General features: G+C 46.4%; 1 protein-coding gene across 1 annotated transcript in view; it reads left to right on the forward strand.

Moving 5' to 3' along the window:
• RyR (Ryanodine receptor) overlaps positions 1 to 23,568 on the forward strand; it is a 1,181,579-nt gene that overhangs the window by 815,857 nt on the left and 342,154 nt on the right. Inside the window, exons 80-81 of the mRNA XM_084584752.1 lie at positions 12,905 to 13,083; positions 21,187 to 21,257. Of these exons, the coding sequence (XP_084440878.1) occupies positions 12,905 to 13,083; positions 21,187 to 21,257 (250 nt within the window). The remainder of the gene's footprint in view (positions 1 to 12,904; positions 13,084 to 21,186; positions 21,258 to 23,568) is intronic.

Consider the following 23,568-nt stretch of genomic DNA (forward strand, 5'->3'; position numbering starts at 1 on the left):
AGGCGGACCGTACGCCTGTTTTGGTGCGAGAGAGTACGATCACGGGACACCGAGCAGGAGTGCGCGGTACGTCGACTATGAGAGCGGGCGCGTGAAGAAATGTGCGGAGTGAGTGGTGCGTCAGCACGCTGAGTGGACGTTTGAAAACTGTGTGCGAACCTGCGTGTGCGAAACGAAGTGTATTTGTAATCGAGTGGTTAATTGTTAATATACCCATTGTTCTTTTTCGTATTTTATTTGTGTGTCCAGTCTTTTCTTTCACATCTCATTTTGAGTTTGAAGAGCCCAGACCTCCGCTACCAGCCGCTCGCTAACCGGCGCCATGTTGAGAGCGGTGATTAGCCGATCGTAAAGAACGCATCTTACCGAAAGCCCCAGTGTGAACATGCGCGGTCGCAAGCTACGTAAACGGGAGTTCCAGCCGCTATGCGCACTGCGATAAATACGATACTTACGACGGATGCGCACGTAGTCTGAACGCGGCTTTATCAATACAAAATGCCTCAAATATCTCCTCAAATGTTTTCCGTCTTTACATTATACTGACATTTTGTACAAACACCCTGACCAGTTCACCAGGGAAATCATCGAGGCATATAATATGGCCAAGAAAGAAAGATTGAACAGCGCGTGTTCCTGTTGTTTCTCCCTGTCGTCCCCGTTTGTTTGCGCTGTTTTTTTGGATGATGTATCACCAACTCGCCCACTTAACTATCCTGTCAAATATCTCCCTATCACTCTGCCTATGAAGCCGCCTCAGCACTTCCGTGTGGCTAAAAAGTGGAACACATTTTTCTTCTGTACTGCCTGTGGTTTTCATTCTGCATTTTCGGCAATGTGCGGCCAAATGGCCACCGGCCATCAGAGCTGCGACAGTAGTCCGGTGTTTTCGCAGTCTTTCATTCAGGCACTGGCCCGTTTGCCCAATATAACACTTACCACAGGTCAGTGGGATTAAATACACCACACCAATGGTGCAGTTCACAAACCGCGTGGCGTGTTTCGTTGCTCAGGGTTTTGCCTGGTACGCATTGTTCACCATGTGGCACATCCTAGACAGCTTTTGTGGGGTTGTTGAAACGACACGAATGCCGCACTTTCCTGCCGCCTTTTTGTGGCGATGGGACAAGTTGTGCATGTAGGGCACGGGCACCGGACGTCCCCGCAGGCCGTCATTACAGCAGCCTGCTGTCTTGCGTCCCTGTCGGAGCTCTTTAATGAGGCTCTTAGCGACGGACGCGAGTATGCTGTCAGGGAAGCCAGCGCTACGCAGACGAGACGGAGGACCTGCTGCTGAACACTCATGTTCACTTGGTGCTCACAGGACTTTTGAAGAGTGGCTCTTAGGCAGTTCAGAGTTATCCCTCTTTTTACGGTTTTTGAATGGGCCGAATTATACCTAAGAACTGGCTTTTTTGAACGAGGGAAGTATGTCCAACATAGTGAATGACAACTAAAACTAATGCTGAGGTCAAGGTAACGCAAGCAACCCTCATTATTAACCTCACGAGTAAAACTCAGACCCTTACCACATTTTTGAAATACACTAAAAACACTCTGCACAATGTCGTCCCTTCCATCAGGCGTCACACTTTTTTAACACAACAAGATAGTCATCAACATATCTAAAAATTTTTGCAACAAAAGTATTGTCCAGACGCAAAAAAATTTCTTAGTCAATACACGCTAAAAACAAGTCTCTTAAAACTGGTGCAATGCGCAAACCAATGCATATGCCTTGCTTCTGCAAGTAAGAAGCATCGTCAAACTCAACAAGTGTTGAAGAAAGTTAAAAGCTAAGTAATTCTAAAAAGTTGTCTACTGAAATCCCAGATGAATTTTGGAAGATGGTCACACCCAGCGCATCAATTCGCTCACTGACAGCTGTGCAGAGTTGTGTCTGTGGTATAGAGCAGAAAAAATCTATTACGTCAACAGAAAAAGCATAAAACGCATCACAGGTTGTTTCATGTCTCGAAAGGAAGTCTATTACCTGAGTGGAGTATCGAATTAAAAAGGGATCATCTGGTGACAACAATTAAGTCGCTTTTGTAGAAACTTGGAAAGCTCCCCCTGCCAGCAGTGTTTTTCAGTAACTATTGAGGTATTCCTTCTTTATGGGTCTTAGCTAGCAGAAGAAAACAAGCTCAGCCTATCTTTCTCTGAGCCCACAATACTTTTTCCGAGGCTTTCAAGGTTCATTTCTTGGCATAGAGCTGAACCCCTTTTCTTCAGTTTAAGAGGATGGCTCATAGCGCGGACGAAATTCTTGCTGATAGCAGTGGCTGCTTTCTCACCAAAAACTGACCTAGGCATAACAACAAAACCGCCTTCGTTATCAGAAACAAGCAGACTCTACCGTATTTTTCACCACTAATTTTTTTGCACATTTTAAGGGACCTGAAGGGAGACAGTCGACCGCATCTGACACACACCTACCCTTTCTTCACTGCTAGCACGGTTCGCTATGTTCCTTACAATACCTAGAAGAGAAGCAGGGTTCTCTTCAGGCTCAATGCAAAATTTTGGACCAATTTTTAACACTTATTCGACCTTGTTTGGTAGCTTCTCTAGATCAATACAAGTTACCGGTGCTGACTTAGCAGGCAATTTTTTGCTACAGTTCTTCCAAGTAGTTAAGCTCGGCAAGCACTGCTTCCACAGAAATTCGCAAACATTTGAAAGACACTAAAAACACTTGGTAGTGTGGTTCTGAATTCAACAGAATAGTTAAGCGGACGCCTGTTCCTGTTGTTTCTTCCTGTCGTCCCCATTTGTTCGCGCTGTTTTTTTGGATGAGTTTGGATGGTTCTGAATGTAGAGTTCTTAAAGGGTAAATCACTGACTCTGTTTGTTTTTGATAAAGAAGCCGGTTTTGTTGTTATGCCTAGGTCAGTTTTTGGTGAGAAAGCAGCCGCTGCTATCAGCAAGAATTTCGTCCGCACTATGAGCCATCCATTGAAAAAAAGGGCTTCAGCTCTATGCCAAGAAAATAACCTTGAAAGCCTCGGAAAAAGTATTGTGGGCTCACAGAAAGATAGGCTGAGCTTGTTTTCTTTTGCTAGCTAAGACCCATAAAGAAGGAATACCTCAATAGTTACTGAAAAACACTGCTGGCAGGTGGAGCTTTCCAAGTTTCTACAAAAGCGACTTAATTGTTGTCACCAGATGATCCCTTTTTAATTCGAAACTCCAATCAGGTAATAGACTTCCTTTCGAGACATGAAACAACCTGTGATGCGTTTTATGCTTTTTCCGTTGACGTAATAGATTTTTTCTGCTCTATACCACAGACACAACTCTGCACAGCTGTCAGTGAGCGAATTGATGCGCTGGGTGCGACCATCTTCCAAAATTCATCTGGGATTTCAGTAGACAACTTTTTAGAATTACTTAGCTTTTAACTTTCTTCAACACTTGTTGAGTTTGACGATGCTTCTTACTTGCAGAAGCAAGGCATATGCATTGGTTTGCGCATTGCACCGGTTTTAAGCGACTTGTTTTTAGCGTGTATTGACTAAGAAATTTTTTTGCGTCTGGACAATACTTTTGTTGCAAAAATTTTTAGATATGTTGATGACTATCTTGTTGTGTTAAAAAAGTGTGACGCCTGATGGAAGGGACGACATTGTGCAGAGTGTTTTTAGTGTATTTCAAAAATGTGGTAAGGGTCTGAGTTTTACTCGTAAGGTTAATAATGAGGGTTGCTTGCGTTACCTTGACCTCAGCATTAGTTTTAGTTGTCATTCACTATGTTGGACATACTTCCCTCGTTCAAAAAAGCCAGTTCTTAGGTATAATTCGGCCCATTCAAAAACCGTAAAAAGAGGGATAACTCTGAACTGCCTAAGAGCCGCTCTTCAAAAGTCCTGTGAGCACCGAGTGAACATGAGTGTTCAGCAGCAGGTCCTCCGTCTCGTCTGCGTAGCGCTGGCTTCCCTGACAGCATACTCGCGTCCGTCGCTGAGAGCCTCATTAAAGAGCTCCGACAGGGACGCAAGACAGCAGGCTGCTGTAATGACGGCCTGCGGGGAAGTCCGGTGCCCGTGCCCTACATGCACAACTTGTCCCATCGCCACAAAAAGGCGGCAGGAAAGTGCGGCATTCGTGTCGTTTCAACAACCCCACAAAAGCTGTCTAGGATGTGCCACATGGTGAACAATGCGTACCAGGCAAAACCCTGAGCAACGAAACACGCCACGCGGTTTGTGAACTGCACCATTGGTGTGGTGTATTTAATCCCACTGACCTGTGGTAAGTGTTATATTGGGCAAACGGGCCAGTGCCTGAATGAAAGACTGCGAAAACACCGGACTACTGTCGCAGCTCTGATGGCCGGTGGCCATTTGGCCGCACATTGCCGAAAATGCAGAATGAAAACCACAGGCAGTAAAGAAGAAAAATGTGTTCCACTTTTTAGCCACACGAAAGTGCTGAGGTGGCTTCATAGGCAGAGTGATAGGGAGATATTTGAGGCATTTTGTATTGATAAGGCAGGGGATAAGTACGTGAGCACAACCTCAATAGCCCTTATAAAAAAAGAGATAATCTATTTGTCAAAACACTTGCGCTTCAGTTTGGTTTAAATGTTTACTCTTTATTATGACAACATGCTTCTTGATAAGGAAAGGGGGGGGGGGGAACAGTCTCCTGAGCATGCGCCTAATGCGAGTGTATAAATTTTGTTACATGTGCATTAAAAGTCAGTTGAAGTCTAGCGTGCTGTCCCGTCGGTACCTTTTGTCGCAGTCCTTTGTTTTTCCACGCTAGTTGCAATGTCGCAGTCATTAACGAGGGTGAGAGAGTGTTGCATAAACGCGTTGACGTGTGCCCTTGGGAGTGTTTTTAAGGTATCCCCAGGCTGTGTGTCCGGCGTTGAAATCACCTACTATCAGTGTATGTGACCCAGATATGCGTTCGATGTCGGCCAGAAATGTGAGGAAGCCGTGTTTTTTGGCTCAGGGTGGGTCGTAATCGTTCGTTATGAAAAGGCTGGGGGCGTCTTGTGTAGGCGGCAGTATTTCAGTGAGCGTATGCTCAATTACTTGGTTGCTGAGTGTATTGTCTATGGCTGTGAGAGTGGTTTCGACGAGAATCGCAGTGCGTGCAGATAGGGAGGTGGTATTGTATCCGGTCAAAGTGGGCGAGCAGCCTGTTTCCTGAATGGCGATGATATTTGGAGTAGTTGCGTGGTTCTGAATGTAGATTTGTAGGGATGCCCTTTTCCGTCTGAAGCTATGGCAGTTCCATTGCCAGACTGTGATGCCCGATGCTGCAGACCGATGCGTCTTCTCATTGTGTGCCATTTTCGCTGTGCATGTGTTCCGTGCACGGCCCATACTTAGTTCGCGCGCGGATCTTGTCCGAGAGTTCATTGAAAATAAAGCACGACGCGTGTCCCGCATGATGATTTGATGGGTGACCGGCGGCAGCACAAGGGGCACACTTAACGTTGGGATTCCAGATGGAACTCGGGCAAGCTGCCAAGGCATGCGGCCCCGCACAACGGGTGCAACGTGCCTTCGAAGGGTAATTCCTCAGCTTACACTTTTTAAAGCGTGCCCATACTGTGCACAAAATGGGCACAGATTTACATGCAGGTCCTCGCACACCTCGACGGAAGTCCACCCTATGATTACTAGACATGCCTTGCAGAAACGGGCAAAAGCGGGGGGGGTCTGTTTCAATGACGTGAACGAACTGTCCGGAGCTTTGTAGAAAAGATAGCCTGACCTTGCAGGAAGAGGGGTCCAGATGAAGAGTCGGGTTGCCATGGTTGAGTTGCAGAGATAAGCTCCTCCGGCCTGATATCGGGGTCAACCCCAGTCAGTCGAACGTGCGGGTTTCGCTGCTTGGAGATTCGGACGTTGACGGAGGCCCGCGTGGCCTCGATCTGCGAGATGGCAGACTTGAGGCGATGGAGGTCCTGAGCATCCCTGGAGGTAATCGTCAGGGCGCGACGGGAGGCCCGCAGAGTAACAGTCCCGATTCCCTCGACTTCGGGATCAATGTTTGCCCTGAGGAGAGCCACCACTTCGTTGCCGACGTGGTCTGAAGATGCAGTATAAGTTAATACTATCTGGTGCGGCTGGGGATTAGTGCAGGAATCTCCGGAAGCAGGATACCCACACGAGTCAGAGGTCGCAGTAGGGGCTGCAATGGCTGCGTCTGCCTGTAGAGGAGATATTGAAGAGCCACTCATTGCAGCAGCATATGTCCTGGGGACCTGGGACTGTTGTTTCCCACCGGAAAGGTGCACCGCAGCCGTGGTGTCCATGGTAGTCACCCCAGCAAGCCGCGTTCAGAGGGCACTCAGTTTATGATCTCGCGCAGCCAAAGAGGTCTGAAGTGTTTGGGAATGGCTCAATTTGGCGACAGCACACTCGAAGAGTGCGCAGTGTGGCGGTACAGGGCACAGACAAAAGGCAGGAGGACTGCCCTGGTTGAGGGACCAATCTTGCTATCCCTGTCCAGAATAGCCGCAACGATCTGCTCATGGACCCTTATGGCATCAACGTTCGTTCCAAGTTCCAAGCTGTTGTACTTCGGCGACTTCGAGTCCACAGTTGACCGCGGTGGATGGTCCAGGGTTCTTGGCAGCTTAGAAATGTCGCATTCCAAATGGAGACTGGCAGATGGGGAGGCAGGGTCGGACTCCGGAAGCTCACCAGGAGGTGCACCGTCGGGGTTGTAGGAGGTCAGGTCCGTGACGATGTTATAAGCCGCCCGACAGGAGGTCGTGTCGCACGGAGGCGTGGCCCGCCTGGAGCAGCCTGGTCGGTCATGGCCTCAAGCAGCCGGTAGGCCCAATCCGCCAGCCGCCAGATAGCAGAAGGGGGAAAATCGATCCAAAGGCACTGACCAAAGGCCACTCAGAGTGTCGTTCAGGTCTTACCGGTCCTCGATTGATGCCAAGAGGCCCGGCTGTTCATATAAAATTCAAGCACCACGAAAAGCGAAACGAACAGCCTGCCACCCAGCCGTCTTCGTCTTGTCTGTTAGTCTGCCTCGAAGAGAGTTGTCAAACTTAGCTAAAAATATTTGGCACAAAACCAGAGCTGCACTAGAACCAATGCAAATGCCATTCTTTTGCACAAATTTCTCCCCCTGGAAGTCTACAATGGTGGACGACGAATAGAACCCCAAAAGTTCGAGGAAAGAGTGCACATTCAGTCCACTCGCGTTCTGGAAAGGAATGGCTCCTGTCTCTTCTATGAGCTCGCGCACTGTACCAAACAGTTCACCATGGGGTATAGAATAAAAAAGGTCCTCTACGTCGACAGAAAACGCCAAGGTAGCACCAGTCAGACCATCGTTGAGGCCTTCTATAAAACCGGTAGAGTTGCACACGACATAAGAGTCATCCAAGGCGTGCATGCAAAAATTGACCAGCCAACTTCTGCCAAGAACCATTCCCTGTAATGATGGCCCGAAACAGAGAATCAACCTTGTGAGTTTTGACCGAGAAAAATACCTCCAGCCTATCCCGCTCAGCCTTATTTACTGCCTTCTCCAACCTTGGGAGGTTGAAGTACTTGAGTAGCTGGATAGCTTTCTTCTTTAGGCGCGGTAGACTTTCCTTCGTCAACGCAAAGTTCTTGGAGACTGCTTCAGCCGCTTTCTGAACAGCAAGTTTACAATAGGTAGCCAAGTACTTAAAATGGGAGGTGAATATGTCTACTTAGGACAGGTAGTTAATCACAGACCTGGACCATGAAAGGAAAATAACGAGGAGAATAAGATTTGGATGGAGCGCATTTGGGAAGTACGCAAAGAAGATTGACGGAGCGCATTTTGTAAGTACTCGCACATTATGACTACCAGCTTCCTGTTATCGCTCAAGAGGAAAGTATATAACATTACATCGGAAAAAGCATAGAGGCCTATGAAATTCAAAAACATCAAAACCAATGCATAAGCACGGCGTCAAATGCTTTATGTGAAAAAAAAATCAGTTTTCTGAGCCACCGATAAGGAAATGCTCGTAGCTTGCCATGTGCCACTGTTGCCACGTGCAGCGTTCCGGTCATGCCTTTTATGTCATTTTGTGTTTGTTTTCTTCCCCCTTTTTGAGACTGTCCGCCACTGTATTTAAACAGAGGCAGAGCCTGAATAAACATCAGTTTTAAGTTCAGTGCTGCGTCTGTGTCTCTAGTCCTCATCGTATGCGCTGCACTGATAATAGTGCTCCTTTTTTGCCACTAAACCTGCTTGTGAGCCACCACCGCATCGTCAATTGACAGGAGACCAAACATTGCCTACAAGCTTGCACAACTAGTATTTTCCTTAGCATAAGCATTGACCAGTGTTATGAATATTCTGTGTAGACATGTAAACATTCAGTGAGGGGTAGATGTAGTGTCGAAGGGCAAGACTAGGTGGCCTTAGTTTGTGTATAACCAAAGGCCTTCAATACTTTATTTGGATTGGGTTGGATTGGAGAAACTTTATTGATCAAGAAGATCAATAGGATAGGATCAGTGGTCATTTAACAAAGGGTGACCTCTCCCACCTAGTCCACATGTTTGACTTGTGCGTTCTTGTCCGGCTCCCTAAGGCACCTAAGCCAGGCCCCTGTGAGTGGGCTGGTAGGAGGTCTTATGGTGGTGGATTTGCTTTACTGTCCCATAGGAAGTGTTTTGTTTCTTTGTGACCATGTAGTATAAGCAGTTGGGATCGATGGGCTGTTGGTAATTTTCGATCAAAGCATTGGGGTTATGACTGACCCAGTTTGTGCTCTACGTAGGTTTCTGGCCTGCTTTCTTGTAAGGTCATGTGCAGGGTAAAGTATCAGTGCCTGAAGGCAACTAAAAAAGCCATCAACAGGTGGTGCCACTACTGATTGCAGCAATATAGATAAGTGCGTGCTTGAATAAACGAGTATTGCGCGGCATTGGTTGACGTCGCTCTCTCCCTTGATCGCACTAACGGCCAACACGACACGGCAACGTGCAAAATCTGGTGAAATTATGGAGCTCGGCAATAACGCAGGCCAGGCAATTGTAAAACCAGAGAGCAACTGCTGTGCGGAACGCACCACTGCATGAAAGTTTCATAAACCATGCCGGTAGTTCTCGGTAAATATGCCAAATTTTCATTGAAAGCTGATGAGCCTCTTGAGCATTTTACACAGTCAAAGGTGATGCATACATTCTGTACAGTTGCTGAATGAGAAATAAAGCTTACAAGGAGCTAAAATTACCTCAGCCAGGCTTTAAAGGGACACTGAAGAGAGAAAGGAAGTGGGTTTGCATCGATAGAATGCCAGTTCCTGATTACAAAAAGACCACTCTTACTGAAAACAGAGCTGTTATAAGGTAGTAAAGAAGAATAACAGAAATACAGGTATCGCCACCACAGCCAAACGGCCGAGGCTCGCAACTACAAATCACGTGACGCGCTAGGGATCCCGGAGGCTGACAAATGCGAATTACGTTGCATGTTTGAATGCGGTAGTACGTTTTTTCTCAAACATGATAACACGCTTTTATCATACGTAAACGACGGCGAAAAGACAACGTAAACGTTGCAAGGCAAATACAAAAATATACTTGGAGGCGCCACAGGCGCCCACTTCATTTGGTTATGTTCCGGCTCAGGCATTTCGTGCGCACTCGGATAGTTTGTTTGAACCTGCAGCGCCTGAATTACGAGCTTGGAGCCGCAGATGCGCCTTGATGGTTCCCATTTGAGCATTCGGAGGCACGAGCGAGCGAAATCCGCTACCGCCGACACACTCCTTCGTTCACACTTCTGCGCCAACATATCGCCGCCGTTGCCGCTTCGACTGCGACCTGACCGCTTGACTGCAGCTACGTACGCCACGAAAAGCATACATATGCTAAGTACCGAAGGAAAAACGCATTATCATTCAATTGTTCACTAAATCATGGCACATCTGACCAACATATACTGCGTCAACAAGACCTTCAACGTGCTATTTGCAGGCGTCGTAAACAAAAGGGGCATACTTGCCGCTCATACCAAGGAGAGCGTCGATATATTGCGCTCGTCGCCCGGCGAAAAAAAAGGGCCTCGGGTAAAAACTAAAAACTAAAAATAACGAAGCACCAGAAATACATTACAAAAGATTAAAAAAAAATCGATTTGAAAAAAAAAAAAAAAAAAAACACCAGAAGCGGCAAGACTCAAACTCGCTACTGCTTGCTCCGTAACGTTCGGCGCTAACCGCTCGGCTACGCCGCGCCACAAGAACCTTGGAAATATTTCTAGTTTTTATGTCATAGCCCAATTTACAATAAAGTGTTTCTGCTGTCGGTCTAAAAATTACAACTGCTTGATCATCGGCGCATGCTGCCTGCTCTCACGTCTTGCAACTTATGTTCTGGATGCCTATGTGCACTATATTGTGCACTGGATCCATTTTAACATTTGGAATTTCACAGCGCTGGCAAATGTAGTGGCACCGGCACTTCGGTCATGTTCTGCTACCGTGGACGTAATTTTCGCTGAACACGGAGCTGTAGCACAAACCTTGAAGGAAAAAAGTGCGACGAAGCTTCAAAACTGACAAGCGCAGCAGCGAGGACACTATTTTGCTGGTAACTAAATCTTATTTGTATGTAAACATGTCAGGAAGCGTTGCGATAACCGAGGGCTTGGTTTGTTTATACACAGTGCAAGAAGGAGCGCAAAAGCTTGAGAAACATGTAAAGTATTGTGCATTACAAGCGCTCTATGTTTTTTTTTTTCTTCCTTTATGGGCCCATCGCTCGGTAAATTACTCTCTTCATCGTTTTATTTATTTCGGCTGAGGCCGTCATTGCGAGTACGCTGTTGCCAAGTTGGCCCTTGAGGGATGCGACGCCGCGGGCCGCGCCGGCTCGCTAGCTATCACGGAGTCTCCGCTTACGTCATAGTGTGCGTCACTCAACTCCAACTACGTAGTTGGAGGCCACAGTTTGAATTCGACCGGCGGGAACAAGAAAAAACCTCAACTTCTTATCGCAATATCTCACCAATTATTTGATTTTTTGCTGCCGGATATGCGGCGACAGTGTCACCAAATGTAGTTTATTAGATTTTCATACCATCTTTGGCTGTCTTTAGTGTCCCTTTAACGCACGGTGTATAGAATGTCAGAAATGATGTACGAGGCAAGCCACAGAGGGTAGATTTCATGTAATTCTGAACACATGTGCTGAAAGGTATTAGTAGAGCTGCTGAAAAGGCATAGACGTTGGCAGACAGGAAGCTGCAGGCTACGACTAGGATCACCACGCAGATGTATGCGTGGCTCGTCATGTCGAGACCGTGTTCTGCTCCTGTCATGACTGGCCTAGGCATAAGTGGCGCAGTTAGTAGATGAGTCTAATAGAGGACTTCCCACTGCCTGCGGACTACAACAAGTCTTGCGATGCGAGTGCTCCGTTTCGGGAAATGTCAACATAGCGAAGCACTAGTTTTGGCACTCACTGTGAAGCGGCGCTTCCACCATCGACCTCCAACCCACCCCCTGGGGCTCCCTAGAGTGCAGGGAAGAAGGTGATTCGACAGAGCCACGAGACGCAATCAATTAGTGACATTTACGAATTATAATCACCAGATGCACCATCATTGGTAGGGGCCTTTTTGTGTCGCTCTTTTTGCGGGCGTTTTGACGATGCACCTCACGCAGGCGCTTTATTTTGACCAATGTATGATACTTGCCTATCTGAAACAATTCTTGGCTGGAGCAATGTTCCTTTATAGGCTTGTGCTCTGAATTCCATCCTCAGGAGCACCGGATAGTGAAACCTTCTCCCTGCAGGGAATTTATTCATGGCTGCAGCAATGTAGTGAAAGGTTAAGAAACTACTTCTTTTTACTGAGTGCATAATTATGTGGTTCTTGTCATGCCAAAATGCTTAAAGTATTGAAGACAGTGGACCAAGGTACCAGTCTGGAGTTGCAGTCGGAGGAAACGTGTGAGTCGGTCCCTGGATGTCGCCATTCCAATACAACCAAGGAACGGAGTTGGCGACGAGAAAATAATAAACGGTTCTTTGTCAGACAAGGGAACCTGTCACAGGAAGCTCCTGCGGTGCCATCTCCATAGCTTCTCGAGCAGAGGCGGGTCTCTGCATTTGGAAATCAGGTGATTTGGACAGCAAGTGGTAATAAAACTCCTGCCAGTATCTCGATAAGTGTTTAAATAACTATAAAACAGGCATGTTTGTAAGTTGCAGAGTTTGACAGGGGCTGTGAAATTTTATACCGTGAGCTACTACCCTGTAGGAACGCCTGCAAAATTGGTCGAAAGCTGTCATTTAAGCGACGGGAAGCATGCAGAGTGGGTCAGGGAAATAACTCGAGGTGATGACATTCTAATAAAAATCAAGAAGACGAAATGGGCATGGGCAGAGCATTTAGTTTAGAGAAGACAGCCGATGGTGTCTAAGGGTAACTAATTTGGTTCTAAGGAAGGAAAGTGTAGCAGGAGGCAGCAGAAAGTTGGGTGGATGAGGTTAAGAAATTCGCAGAGGTCTAATGGATGCAGCTACCGCAGGACCAGGTTAGTTGGAGTAAATGGGAGCAACCTTCGCCCTGCAGTGGGTATAATCTGGCTGAGGATGAAGGTGATGATGATAGCGCCCTAAAAAGTGCTGCCACCAGCGGCGTACACAAGTGGCCACTATCTCGCCGCAGCGCAGGTTGCTAAACACCGATGGATGAACCGTGACATGATGGCATGCAAGTACACTCCACCGTGTAAATCACTTCGGTCATTTTGTGACACCATATCAAACACATGACTATACGGTACATCACTTATGCTTCCACTGCCCTCCTCCTCCTCCTTGTTCTTTGCTGCCGAGGTGAGATGGTGAAGGTTGGGCGTTGCATTGCTGCTCTGTTAGAATCATTGAGGCAGCTGACTTGAGATGGTCCCATGTCAATACAGGGCATGCGGGCCAGATTGTGATCAACTCGTCGGAGGAGCTGCTGCGGGACCCTGTGCTGCCCCTGATGGAGAAGGTGCGACAGTGTGCAGATGCGGTGTTCCACAAAGAGGAGTGCATGCGCAGCTACCTCAAGTCCAGCACTGACGACACCTCCCAGGCAGAGAGCCAGCTCCAGGAGGTGGGTTCCCACTTACGGCAGCCGCCACAGTTTTGGGGAACTGAGTGCTAATTCTGCGGTTGCTTATTTGGTTTTAGCTCCTTTTTCTGCCATCCTTAATGTACTTGGCAAAGCTAGAATGCACTATACTGCCGCGAAGCCTTCAAAATTGTATTTGTTGTTTTTTAACAGCCGCCGGCATGCGGGCTTATCACTGTGATCCTGGCACGCATATCAATTCTGTATCTCGTGTTTGTTCATGCTCATTGTCGCGATACGACGCGTTATCATTTTCTTTGTCGCGAAAGATGCGCCGAGATCTGTCTCGAAGATTCCGATCACTTGCGTATGTTTCTACAATGTTCCAGGTTTTGCTAGTAGCAGTTTGCGACCTTGTCTAGATAGTTCTGATCAGCCTTTAAATTGAGCATTGACGAGTGTGACGGGCATTCTTTTTTCGACGATCGACGAGCACACTTGTTGCTATCATCGCCGCCGAGTTGCTTAGTTCTTTTGCGGGCGCAAGTCAGCCCAATAAAGAGTTTCTTCAGTGCAATCACCGACTCTTCATTTATGTCATCGACCTTGTCACCACCACGTGACAATACAAAGAACAGCAAGTGGTGAAAGGGGAGGAAGGCTGTTTACCGCGCGGCAACGTAATCATTCTGATGCTTTTCGCAACACCACAGTGCTTGAGAGTAGCAGCTTCAAGTGATGAAGACAGACATGTCAAACATGTCAGTGTACTGCACACCTTCCTTCTTTATTTGTTTTGAATCACTCGCTGTTGTTAGGAATTAAGTTGCTCTTCGCGCGTCTTATATGGGTGGCTGAGGCAGTGTTGATGTCAACCTCATGAAAATAGATCCCAGGTCACTTTCTCTCATTCAGCGTCAACACTAGTACCGTATTTTTCGGAGTATAAGATAAGGTTTTTGACTAAATTTTCGGTAGTGCATCGTATACAATGGTGCGTCTTATGTGCGTTTTTTTTGTTTTCAATTTTTCGCAATGTTTATAGGCGAACTTTATCGTGGCACAGTAACGGTAGCGACGCCTGTGATTACAATATTTACAGTCATTATAGTGTTTTAGAATTGTACAGCCGTCTCACTGGCAGAATGCTAAAAGGTGGCGACGTCCGGGATGCTCGCCCTTTCCACGCTGCTAAGACAAGCCAGATCGAGCCGACTTTCTTTTTCAGTTACGGTTTACAACATCGTTTAGTGGCTATTGCATGTGTGTTTTCTCCTTTTTGTATGTTCTTTGCCGTGTGCGGCAGAGCGCCCACGCGCAGCGACGATCAGCGCAATGGTTATGAGTGCAAAGAGGACGTCTGAGCGCTGTCACGAGAAATCGGCGACCGCATACCAAGATGAAGCCTTTCAAGGCTTTGAGTAATAATAAAGTTCCTGCTCTCGCTAAACGAGTGTTTTTTCGTGCATAAGTGTTACCTTTATTTTTTTTTGGCATTCTCACGCACACGTAACAAATTTTCTTTCAGGCACATAGCACAGGATGGTCGAGCAAACATATATAGTTAAGTCCTATTGCCCTAACCTGCATAAATTGAGGTGCAGTTTTATCAATTTTTTTGTTGAAAGCTTCTGAATATGAGGGGTGCGTCTTGTACAAAGGTGCGTCTTATGATCCGGAAAATACGGTAGTTGTTTATTCATAAACCACTGAATTGAATTTAGCAACAGGTTTTTTTCATTTCTGCAAAAAGCCATACACAACTAGACCCTGCTCAGCCTGGCTCACCACTTCAAGCCTGGGCCTGACCCAAGCTCTCAACATCAAGCCCAAGCTTGGCCCGTACCCTAGCCGGGGCAAGTCTCAATAGCCTGTTTGAATGTTTGAAGGCGGCCGGATTACCAAAACCACTTTTGAGGGCTGTGGCAGAAACGTTGCTGCAAAAGAATAAGACTCGAGACACCTGCCGGCCCAGTTGGGTGCTGTCGCTGGTGTGCAGCATGCGCTGTATGCAGATATGACATCACCCTGTGGGCCACGCAAGGTTCCCTTGGAGATATTGAGGCCAACCTGCAGCACTCGGCAATCATAGTGGACCGTTATACTCGCCGCTGCGGCCTTCAATGCTCCCCTCAAAAATCTGAATTTGTTCACATGCGCCTCTCACCAAAGTGTACGGCAATAATTGAGCTCTCTTTGAAGACAGGACCAATTTCTGAACGCACAGAAGTCCAGGTACTGGGGCTCTCCATTCATCAACATAGACGGTTTTACACTACCTTGGCGAAACTCCATAAGGTGGGGGACCAGGTGGGCCGCGTGGTCTGCCGGGTTTCTAACAAACGGGGGGGGTTGTGGTGCAAAGACGTCTTTGCGGCTGGCGCATGCATTTGTGACCAGTCAAATCCTGTATTCGACTCCTTACTTCCACCTTCAGAAACAAGACGAGGATGCATTCGAAGTCATCCTGCGCGAAATGTTTAAGAGAGCCCTCGATCTCTCCGTGAACACCTCCAACCAGCGTCTACTGGGCCTGGACATGGTGAATACGTTCCGGGAGATCCGAGAGGCTCACTTAACCAACAATACACATGTCTTTCTAAGACACTGTCAGGTTGCCGCCTCTTTGCCCGGCTACACATCCAACATGCTACTCTTATGTAAGAGCATGTACGTCTCCCTTTCGAGTGGAGATGCCCCCTCCATGTGCGCCCTCTTCCTAACAACATGACACGTGAAGACCGCAATGGCTGGCGCCTGGTGCAGGCGGAAGCTCTGGGCCGCCATTATGGGTCGAAACCTGGCATTTATTACGTGGACGCCTCTGGCCCCCACCAGGGGGGATTGGTACACAGCCGCAGTGGTCCACCAGTCCAAAACTGTTAACGGGCTTACATTTCGCGCCCGCAACATAACTCACATGGAGGAGGTCGTCATTGCACTAGCAGCTACCCACACTGATTCCAAGATAACTATCTCCGACTCGTGAAGGGCCTGTCGGAACGTCGAGCAAGACTGGGCTTCATACTTAGCCTACCAATTACTACAAAATTGCACCTATACCAGGGACCCCGCTCACCAGAAAATAGTATGGGCTCCTGCTCATATGGGTCTTGAGGGGAATGAGGCAGCTGACGCCGTCGCCCGCGCGCTTCCTTTCCGGGCTTCCCATCTCAACCCCTGCAAATCCGCATATTTTTTTAAAGACATTGTTCTTCATTATCAATCTTGCCATAGCCTTTACTCTCACCCGAGTAAAGGTCTATCTAAGACGGAGGAGCGGCTTCTACTCTGTCGCTATGCCAACACACAGCTGTGCCCGACAGCACTCAAACATTTTAGTCCTTCCTTCAAGGGTAGTTGTCCGCACTGTGCGGAGCAGTCTTCAAACATCTACCACATGGTGTGGGCTTGCCCATCCAACCCAGCTATTCCTCCTCACCCCAACCCCACTCGGGAGGACTGGGAGGCGACCTTGCTCGGCTGCTATGACCTGGCGCAGGCCCAAAAGGCCTTGGTTGAGCGCGCCCAGGCAGCGGCCGATGCCACTGGGATCCCATACTAGGGACCCCACCTAGTATTTGTAAAGGCCGGAGCTCATGCATACCTCTACCCCTTTTGAATCATTAAACGTTTTTCACCACCACCACCACCGAGACATTAAAAAAGCTGACCCTAAGGAAGTTGAAAGGAAACAAAATTGAAATGATGCCTTATGTGCATAGAGTGTCTCACAGCATCAAAACATTGAATGAAAGGCCGGGCGTCAATGTTGTTTTTTTTGCTCCCTTCAAGCATTCAAGCCTGTGCTTAGATGTTGCACGTAGCAGAACTTTTGTCGTGTCACTTGTGCCATAGGTGTGGTATACAGGATACCACTGACCTGCGAAAAAGTGTACATTGTGCAGATAGGCCAGTGTATTAATGAAAAACTGAGAGCACCACAGCTCTTTTCCCCTACTGATAATGCCTCGACATTGCCAGGAATGCAGGCGCTGTTTTCTAATGTTAGTTTTGTTGCTAGAGGCAAGGGAAAGGTCGAGCGCAAAATGCTCATAGCGTTTCTCATCAGTATGGAAAGGGATGATTGCATCAGCAGACCATCTTTGCAGAAGGAACTAAGCTTCCTATCACAACAGCATGGCTCCCCTAGGATGTACTTTTTTGATGACTCAGCTACGCACATTCTGCCTTTCTTGGGAAATGATTTCTTTCCATAAAGCACAGTTATTAGTCTAGTTTATTTATTTATTTATTTTATTTTTTATTTATTTACATGATACTGCAGACCTCTTTGGTCCAAGCAGGATGGGCAAAGACAGTGTTAAGAAGAAATAACAAAGAAAAGGAGAAATTTTTGCGTGTCATGCACAGATACACTTCTACAAATAACCTGGAAGCATGAATTGGTACAGATGGCCATTCTGATTAGTCACCGTGTATGCCTCGTCTCTTCTCTGTCTTCCGTCTTTTCACTGTTATTTTTTTTCCAAAACATGTAGTAATACTGTTGCCAAAGCCTACAACGAACCACTTTTACGCACACAAAAATGAAACTGCATAAGTTCCCTGAGTATTTCGCTCACTTCATAAACTCAACATATAGTGGTGACAAGGCCATAACCACCAAAAGAGGACACAGGCGTGATAGTACTGCAATTAACTCTTTATCAGGCTGACTTGCACCCGCAAAAGAAGTAACTCGGCGGCGGCGATAGCAACAAACGTGCTCATTTGATAATCAAACTAAGAATGCCTGTCGCACACGTCAACGCTCAATTTAAAGGTGGCTCAGAACCATCTAGATAACGTCACAAACTGTTTCTAGAACAACCTGAAACATTGCGAAAACATACGCGAGTGGCCGGAACCTTCGAGACAGATCTCAGCGCATCTTGCGTGACAAAGAAACTGATTAAGATGCATTTCGCGACATCGAGCATTAACAAACAAAGAATACAGAATTGATATTCGTGCCAGAATCAGAGTGATAAAAAAAACAACAAATAAAGTTTTGAAGGTTTCGCGACATAACTCTCTCCCCCCTTAAAAAACATTGCCTCGATTTTGCAAAATAAACAAAGCAACGTAAACATTAAAGAGTTTAAACACTACAGATTCTTTAACGCTGACAATATGGCTTCAGGAGTACAACATGTACGATTTCTTGGCGTGCGCATCGCTGTTGTGATGCTGTCGTACCGTCGGGAATGACTTCATAGTCCAGTTGTCCGATGCGGCGAATGATTTTGTATGGCCTAAGTATCGACGCAACAACTGTTCACTTAGTCCGCGACGGCGAATTGGCATTCATATTCATACTTGGTCTCCGGGTTTGAACTCTGCGTGGCGACGTCGCAAGTTGTATCGTCAGGCATCGGTGCATTGTTGGTCTTTAATGCTGCGCAGCCATGCAAGTCATCGGCAGGCGGCGGCGTCAACGTTGTCCTCGCTGGTTGCATGCGACAGCATTGCGTCGAGCGTCGTCATGGGCTTCCTGCCGTACATAAGCTTGAACGGTGTCGCTCTGGTCATCTCCTGGACTACCATTTTATACGCAAAGATCATGTACGGCAGGATAGCGTCCCTGGTTTTGTGTTCAGCGTCCACATAAATGGCGGTCATGTCTGCGATCGTTTTGTTGAGGCGCTTCATAAGTCCGTTGGTCTTGGCAGTTGTCCTACGGTGGCTCGTTTGACTGTAGTGCAAGATGGCCGATGTGAGCTCAGCCGTAAATGCAGTTCCTCTGTCCGTGATGAGCACCTCAGGAGCACCGTGCTGCAGGAGAATTCGTTCGATGAAAAACTTACCCACCTCTGCTGCAGTACTGTTGGGGCCTTCTTCCACGTTCGAACAGGTTTAGCAGCAGACTGTGTTCGGGTTGGATCCCTTGTAGTCGTCGGATTGCTCGGTGGCCTGTGGGCTGGTCCCCCAGGGCAACAGGAACAATGCCAAGGTCTTCGCTTGAAGGCCGGATCTCAAACGGCAGCACCTACACCAGATGTCAAGTAGTGATAACAAGACTGTAGACACAGGAAGAGAGGACACAGACGTGATAGTACTGCAATTAACTCTTTATTGGGCTGACTTGCGCCCCGCGAAAGAAGTAAGCGACTCAGCGGCGGCGATAGCAACAAACGTGCTCGTCGATCGTCGAGCTAAAAATGCCTGTTGCACATGTCAACGCTCAATTTAATGCCGACTCAGAACCATCTAGATAACGTTGCAGTCTGTTACTTGCACACCCTGGAACACTGTAGAAACATACACAAGTGGCCGAAATTTTCGAGGCAGATCTCGGCGCATCTTGCGCAACAAAAGAACTAATAAAGGTGTGCCTCGCGAGATCGAGCATTAACATACAAAGAATAGAGAATTGATATGCGTGAATTGATATCGCAACAAATACAGCTTTGAAGGTTTCACGGCAATATGCTGGCGGCAAATGGAAATCATGTTTAGTTAAATGATTTGTGGCTCATACCATTTAAAGCAGTCATCTGGGCTAGTTGGTAGAATAGGTACATAGAGAATAATGAGGATACATCGTGGGAATGCATTGGTCGTTCGTTTGTGGTGGTGTTGCTGAAGAATTAGATTTTTTGAGGACTGCTTAGGTTGTCTGGTTGCGGACACATGAGCGTTGTTGCAGTGGATACGCGAGATCTGCCAGGGATTTCTTTTATTTGGCTTTTATCTATAAGGTTTACTAGAACAACCTGAAACATTGCGAAAACATACGCGAGTGGCCGGAATCTTCGAGACAGATCTAGAACAACCTAGAACAACCTGAAACATTGCGAAAACATACGCGAGGGGCCGGAATCTTCGAGACAGATCTCAGCGCATCTTGCGTGACGAAACTGATTAAGATGCGTTTCGCGAAATCTGGGTCAAAGCAGTCATCTGGGCTAGTTGGTAGAATAGGTACATAGAGAATAATGAGGATACATCGTGGGAATGCATTGGTCTTCGTCTGTGGTGGTGTTGCTGAAGAATTAGATTTTTTGAGGACTGCTTAGGTTGTCTGGTTGCGGACACATGAGCGTTGTTGCAGTGGATACGCGAGATCTAGGTTGCAGCGCATATGCCAGGAATTTTTTTTATTTTGCTTTTATCTGTAAGGTTTCCATTCATTTTTGTATTGCATTTTTATTTTATTTTTTAAATTTTTTTGTGCCGAAGTGTTTTCCTGGTTTCTACATATTTTGTTTTGCTCTGTGTATTTCGTTCCTGCAGTTAAGAAGTTAAACTGAGCACTTGTGTCCCTAGTCTTTGTGTCCATACTTATGCGCTCATGTTAGCTATGTAATTTTACCATTCACCTAGTTAGAACAATCTTTACTGCCAATCTAGCTGTGCCAGACAAACTAACTTGCATATATTATTCTGTGGTAATAGATTGATGCAATGAAAGTTTTTAGGAAATCAGCACATGTGATGTGGACAGAGGGGAAGTGAAAGTCGTTGAAGCTGCATTCCCCAATTCTCGAGTTCATTTGTTGTCACATTAAGCGTCTGTTCAAATCGGCATGAGCCAGTGTTCATGTCTACTTAGTATGTGCTAAGATGGATAAACATACAAAATACATCAATGTACACTTAGTATGTAATATATACTCGGTCTAGTTCTGGGAAACTAACGGATGGTTTTCCTTTTTTGTTTTTATAACAGCTTGAAGAAAATATATCTCGTTCAAAATTTATGAAGAGCGCAAATTCTCCCCATTTCTTTTTTTAATTTCGACACCTCACGAACAAGCGCTTGAAAGCAGAAAGCCGGCGCCACAGAGTGGCCAGGGCGAGTGGGTCCTTCGTGTCCACACTTCCCTGAAATGAGTGCAGCTCACTTAGAAGAACTCCCATGGCCAGTGCTCAGGCACACTGCTCGACTCTGGCCTTGCACCATTGCTATCCACACAAATTGGTCACCACCGTGTAGCACTGTAAGGTCTTTTTGTGTTAAAGCTGCACGTAGCTGCCATACCACAGACAGACTCATTTGCTAGGAGCCACATATATTGCTCATCTGAAGGACAGATTCAATGCTAACAGTATTAGCAACTAAACTTGAAAGCGATGTGTGTTGGCAGAAGAGTGTTCGTAATGGATTTTTTTCTGTGGTTTGTTCTCCTCACCGTTCAGGAGTTCTCACTTCTTGTGCGGGACATATATGCCTTCTTCCCCCTGCTGATCAAGTATGTGGACCTCCAGAGGTGGGTACTGCACATTCAGCAGAATTTTTTCTTGTCATCACAGCACCATATCTTCCTGTGTTTTTGTGCTGTACAACAAACAAGGATAAAACTGTAGTAGCGTTTGCCTTATCTTGCCTTTCTATGATGAATTTCACCCGTGACTACATTTTGTTGTATTGTCTAAATCTGGTTGATGACTTTGAGCCCTGCTTTTCTTGTCCCTGAGAAATGCCTTCGTGATGTTATCTGGAGGTACCTTTCGAAGCAGTGGTCATAAATTTATGCTTTATGAATGTACTAAAAGGGCACAGAACATAGTTACATGTAGTGCATATAGCATCTTGCATATCCGTAAGCTCAAAATCTTGTGTTCGTTTTTTCGTGACTGCATCTTGGTGAGCAACGCTCACCCCATTTACCACATCAGTGGCTGGCACTTTTAATTGCAAAAAGTCTCTTTCTTTTTCTCATTCATGGCGGACCGGCGGACCGCGCAAGGACCTGGCTGTGAACATGCCACCTCTCTTGTTTGTACAGGCCCTGTTCTTCGGTTTCGCCGGCATAAATGTCGATGCATGCAGCAGAGAACCATTGCCGCCGCTAACTATCTTCTCTGCCTGTGAACATAACACCAAGACTCAGCTATCCCCCTGTTGGTTGCTATTCTTGCCGTAGTGACGATCCGATGTTATTGGTCCTACCATGCCCAAAGCATTGTGTTTCCATGGCGTATGAGTGCTTTTTCGTATGCAAACTTCTTCTGAGTGGAGACATAGAAACCAATCCAGGTCCCAATGTTCAAGACATGTTCGATAAAATCATAGAAACGCAAATTCAAATCCAAAAGGATCTGTGCGATCTAAAAAATTTCCAAAATAAACTGGACATATCCCTTAACTCTCTGTCTGCCAGACTCGAGCCAGTTGAACAGCGTGTCGCCAATTTCGCAATCAGTATAGACCGGATAACGCCTATCGAACAGCACGTGAAATCCATCCACCAGTGATTTGACATGCAACAGAGGAAGGTTATCGAAGACCGTAGCCGTCGCTCCAATCTGATTGTGCATGGAATTCCTGAAGACGAAAATGAAAAAAGCCTCAAAGATAAAGTTTTCATCGACATATTTCAGGAAAAGTTGGGTGTGCAAACATCCTCTGTGGCTCGTATTCACAGGCTTGGAAAAAAGAGCGATAATTCTTTATTTCCAGGACTACGTAGAGAAGCAAAATGTATTTGCAAACGTGAGCAAATTAAAGGGGTCAAAATATTTCATCACGAATGACTATTCTAAAGAAACCTTAAGAAAGCGTAAGCTACTATGGGAATCTACCAAAACAGAGCGAAAAAATGGTCGCAAAGTAAAGCTCGTAAATGACATACTGACATTGATATTAAGACTTGCATATGGAATGATGCTACAAGCGAACGGATTCAGCTTTATTCACGTCCTCCACCGGGCACTGACTGACGCATTACCTTGGAATGTCACCGTTCTTCTCAGTTCATCATTCTAAATACGAATGCCCAGAGCATAGTTAATAAAACTGAGGCACTTGAAATAACTTTACTTACCCACAGTCCGCAGGTAGCCATCATAACTGAGACCTGGTTACACCATGATATTAGTGATAGCTGCATCTTCCCTCCTTTGTACTCGGTTTTCAGACGTGATCGAGGCTCACGTGGGGGAGGTGTCGCAGTACTACTGAAACGGAACATTGTGGCTACACTTCTAGACCAGATTGAAAACCATGGAAGCCTGTTTCTGAAGATAACCTACCATGACCACACTTTTATTCTCGGCGCATTATATAGGCCTCCAAATTCTGATACTGATTATCTGCGCAAGCTGCACGACCATCTGTATTTGTTTGGCAAGAAAAACATAATCCTTGCAGGTGACTTCAATATCCCTGGCATTGATGGGCGCAATGAAAATTTTGGTTCCACACATGATTCGGACGTTCTTTGTGATATAATGTTTGCCTATAATCTGAAACAGGTCGTCATGGAACGAACTAGGGTATGCGAGTCTTCCAGCTTATTCTAGACCTCGTGTTCATAAATAATTCTTTTTCTAATTCCTCCACCACAGTGCAGAAGGAATATCTGACCATAAGATAGTTGTTGTATCTTTCCTTCTGTCGAAAAGTCGTCAAAAGAAAGCAATCAAACACAAAATCATAAAAGACTATTCAAATGCAAGGGATGAGTCAACGCTCGATTACTTAGAACTAGCGTTCGAAAAGTTCTCAGCAAAGCATGTTTCAGAAATGTGGGCAAAATTTAAGGAACACTGTCAGCACTGCATTGTCAATTTTATCCC

Source organism: Amblyomma maculatum, chromosome 11 (assembly GCF_055883805.1).
Source record: "Amblyomma maculatum isolate TAMU_Amacu chromosome 11, ASM5588380v1, whole genome shotgun sequence".
Taxonomy (NCBI): Eukaryota; Metazoa; Arthropoda; class Arachnida; order Ixodida; family Ixodidae; genus Amblyomma; species Amblyomma maculatum.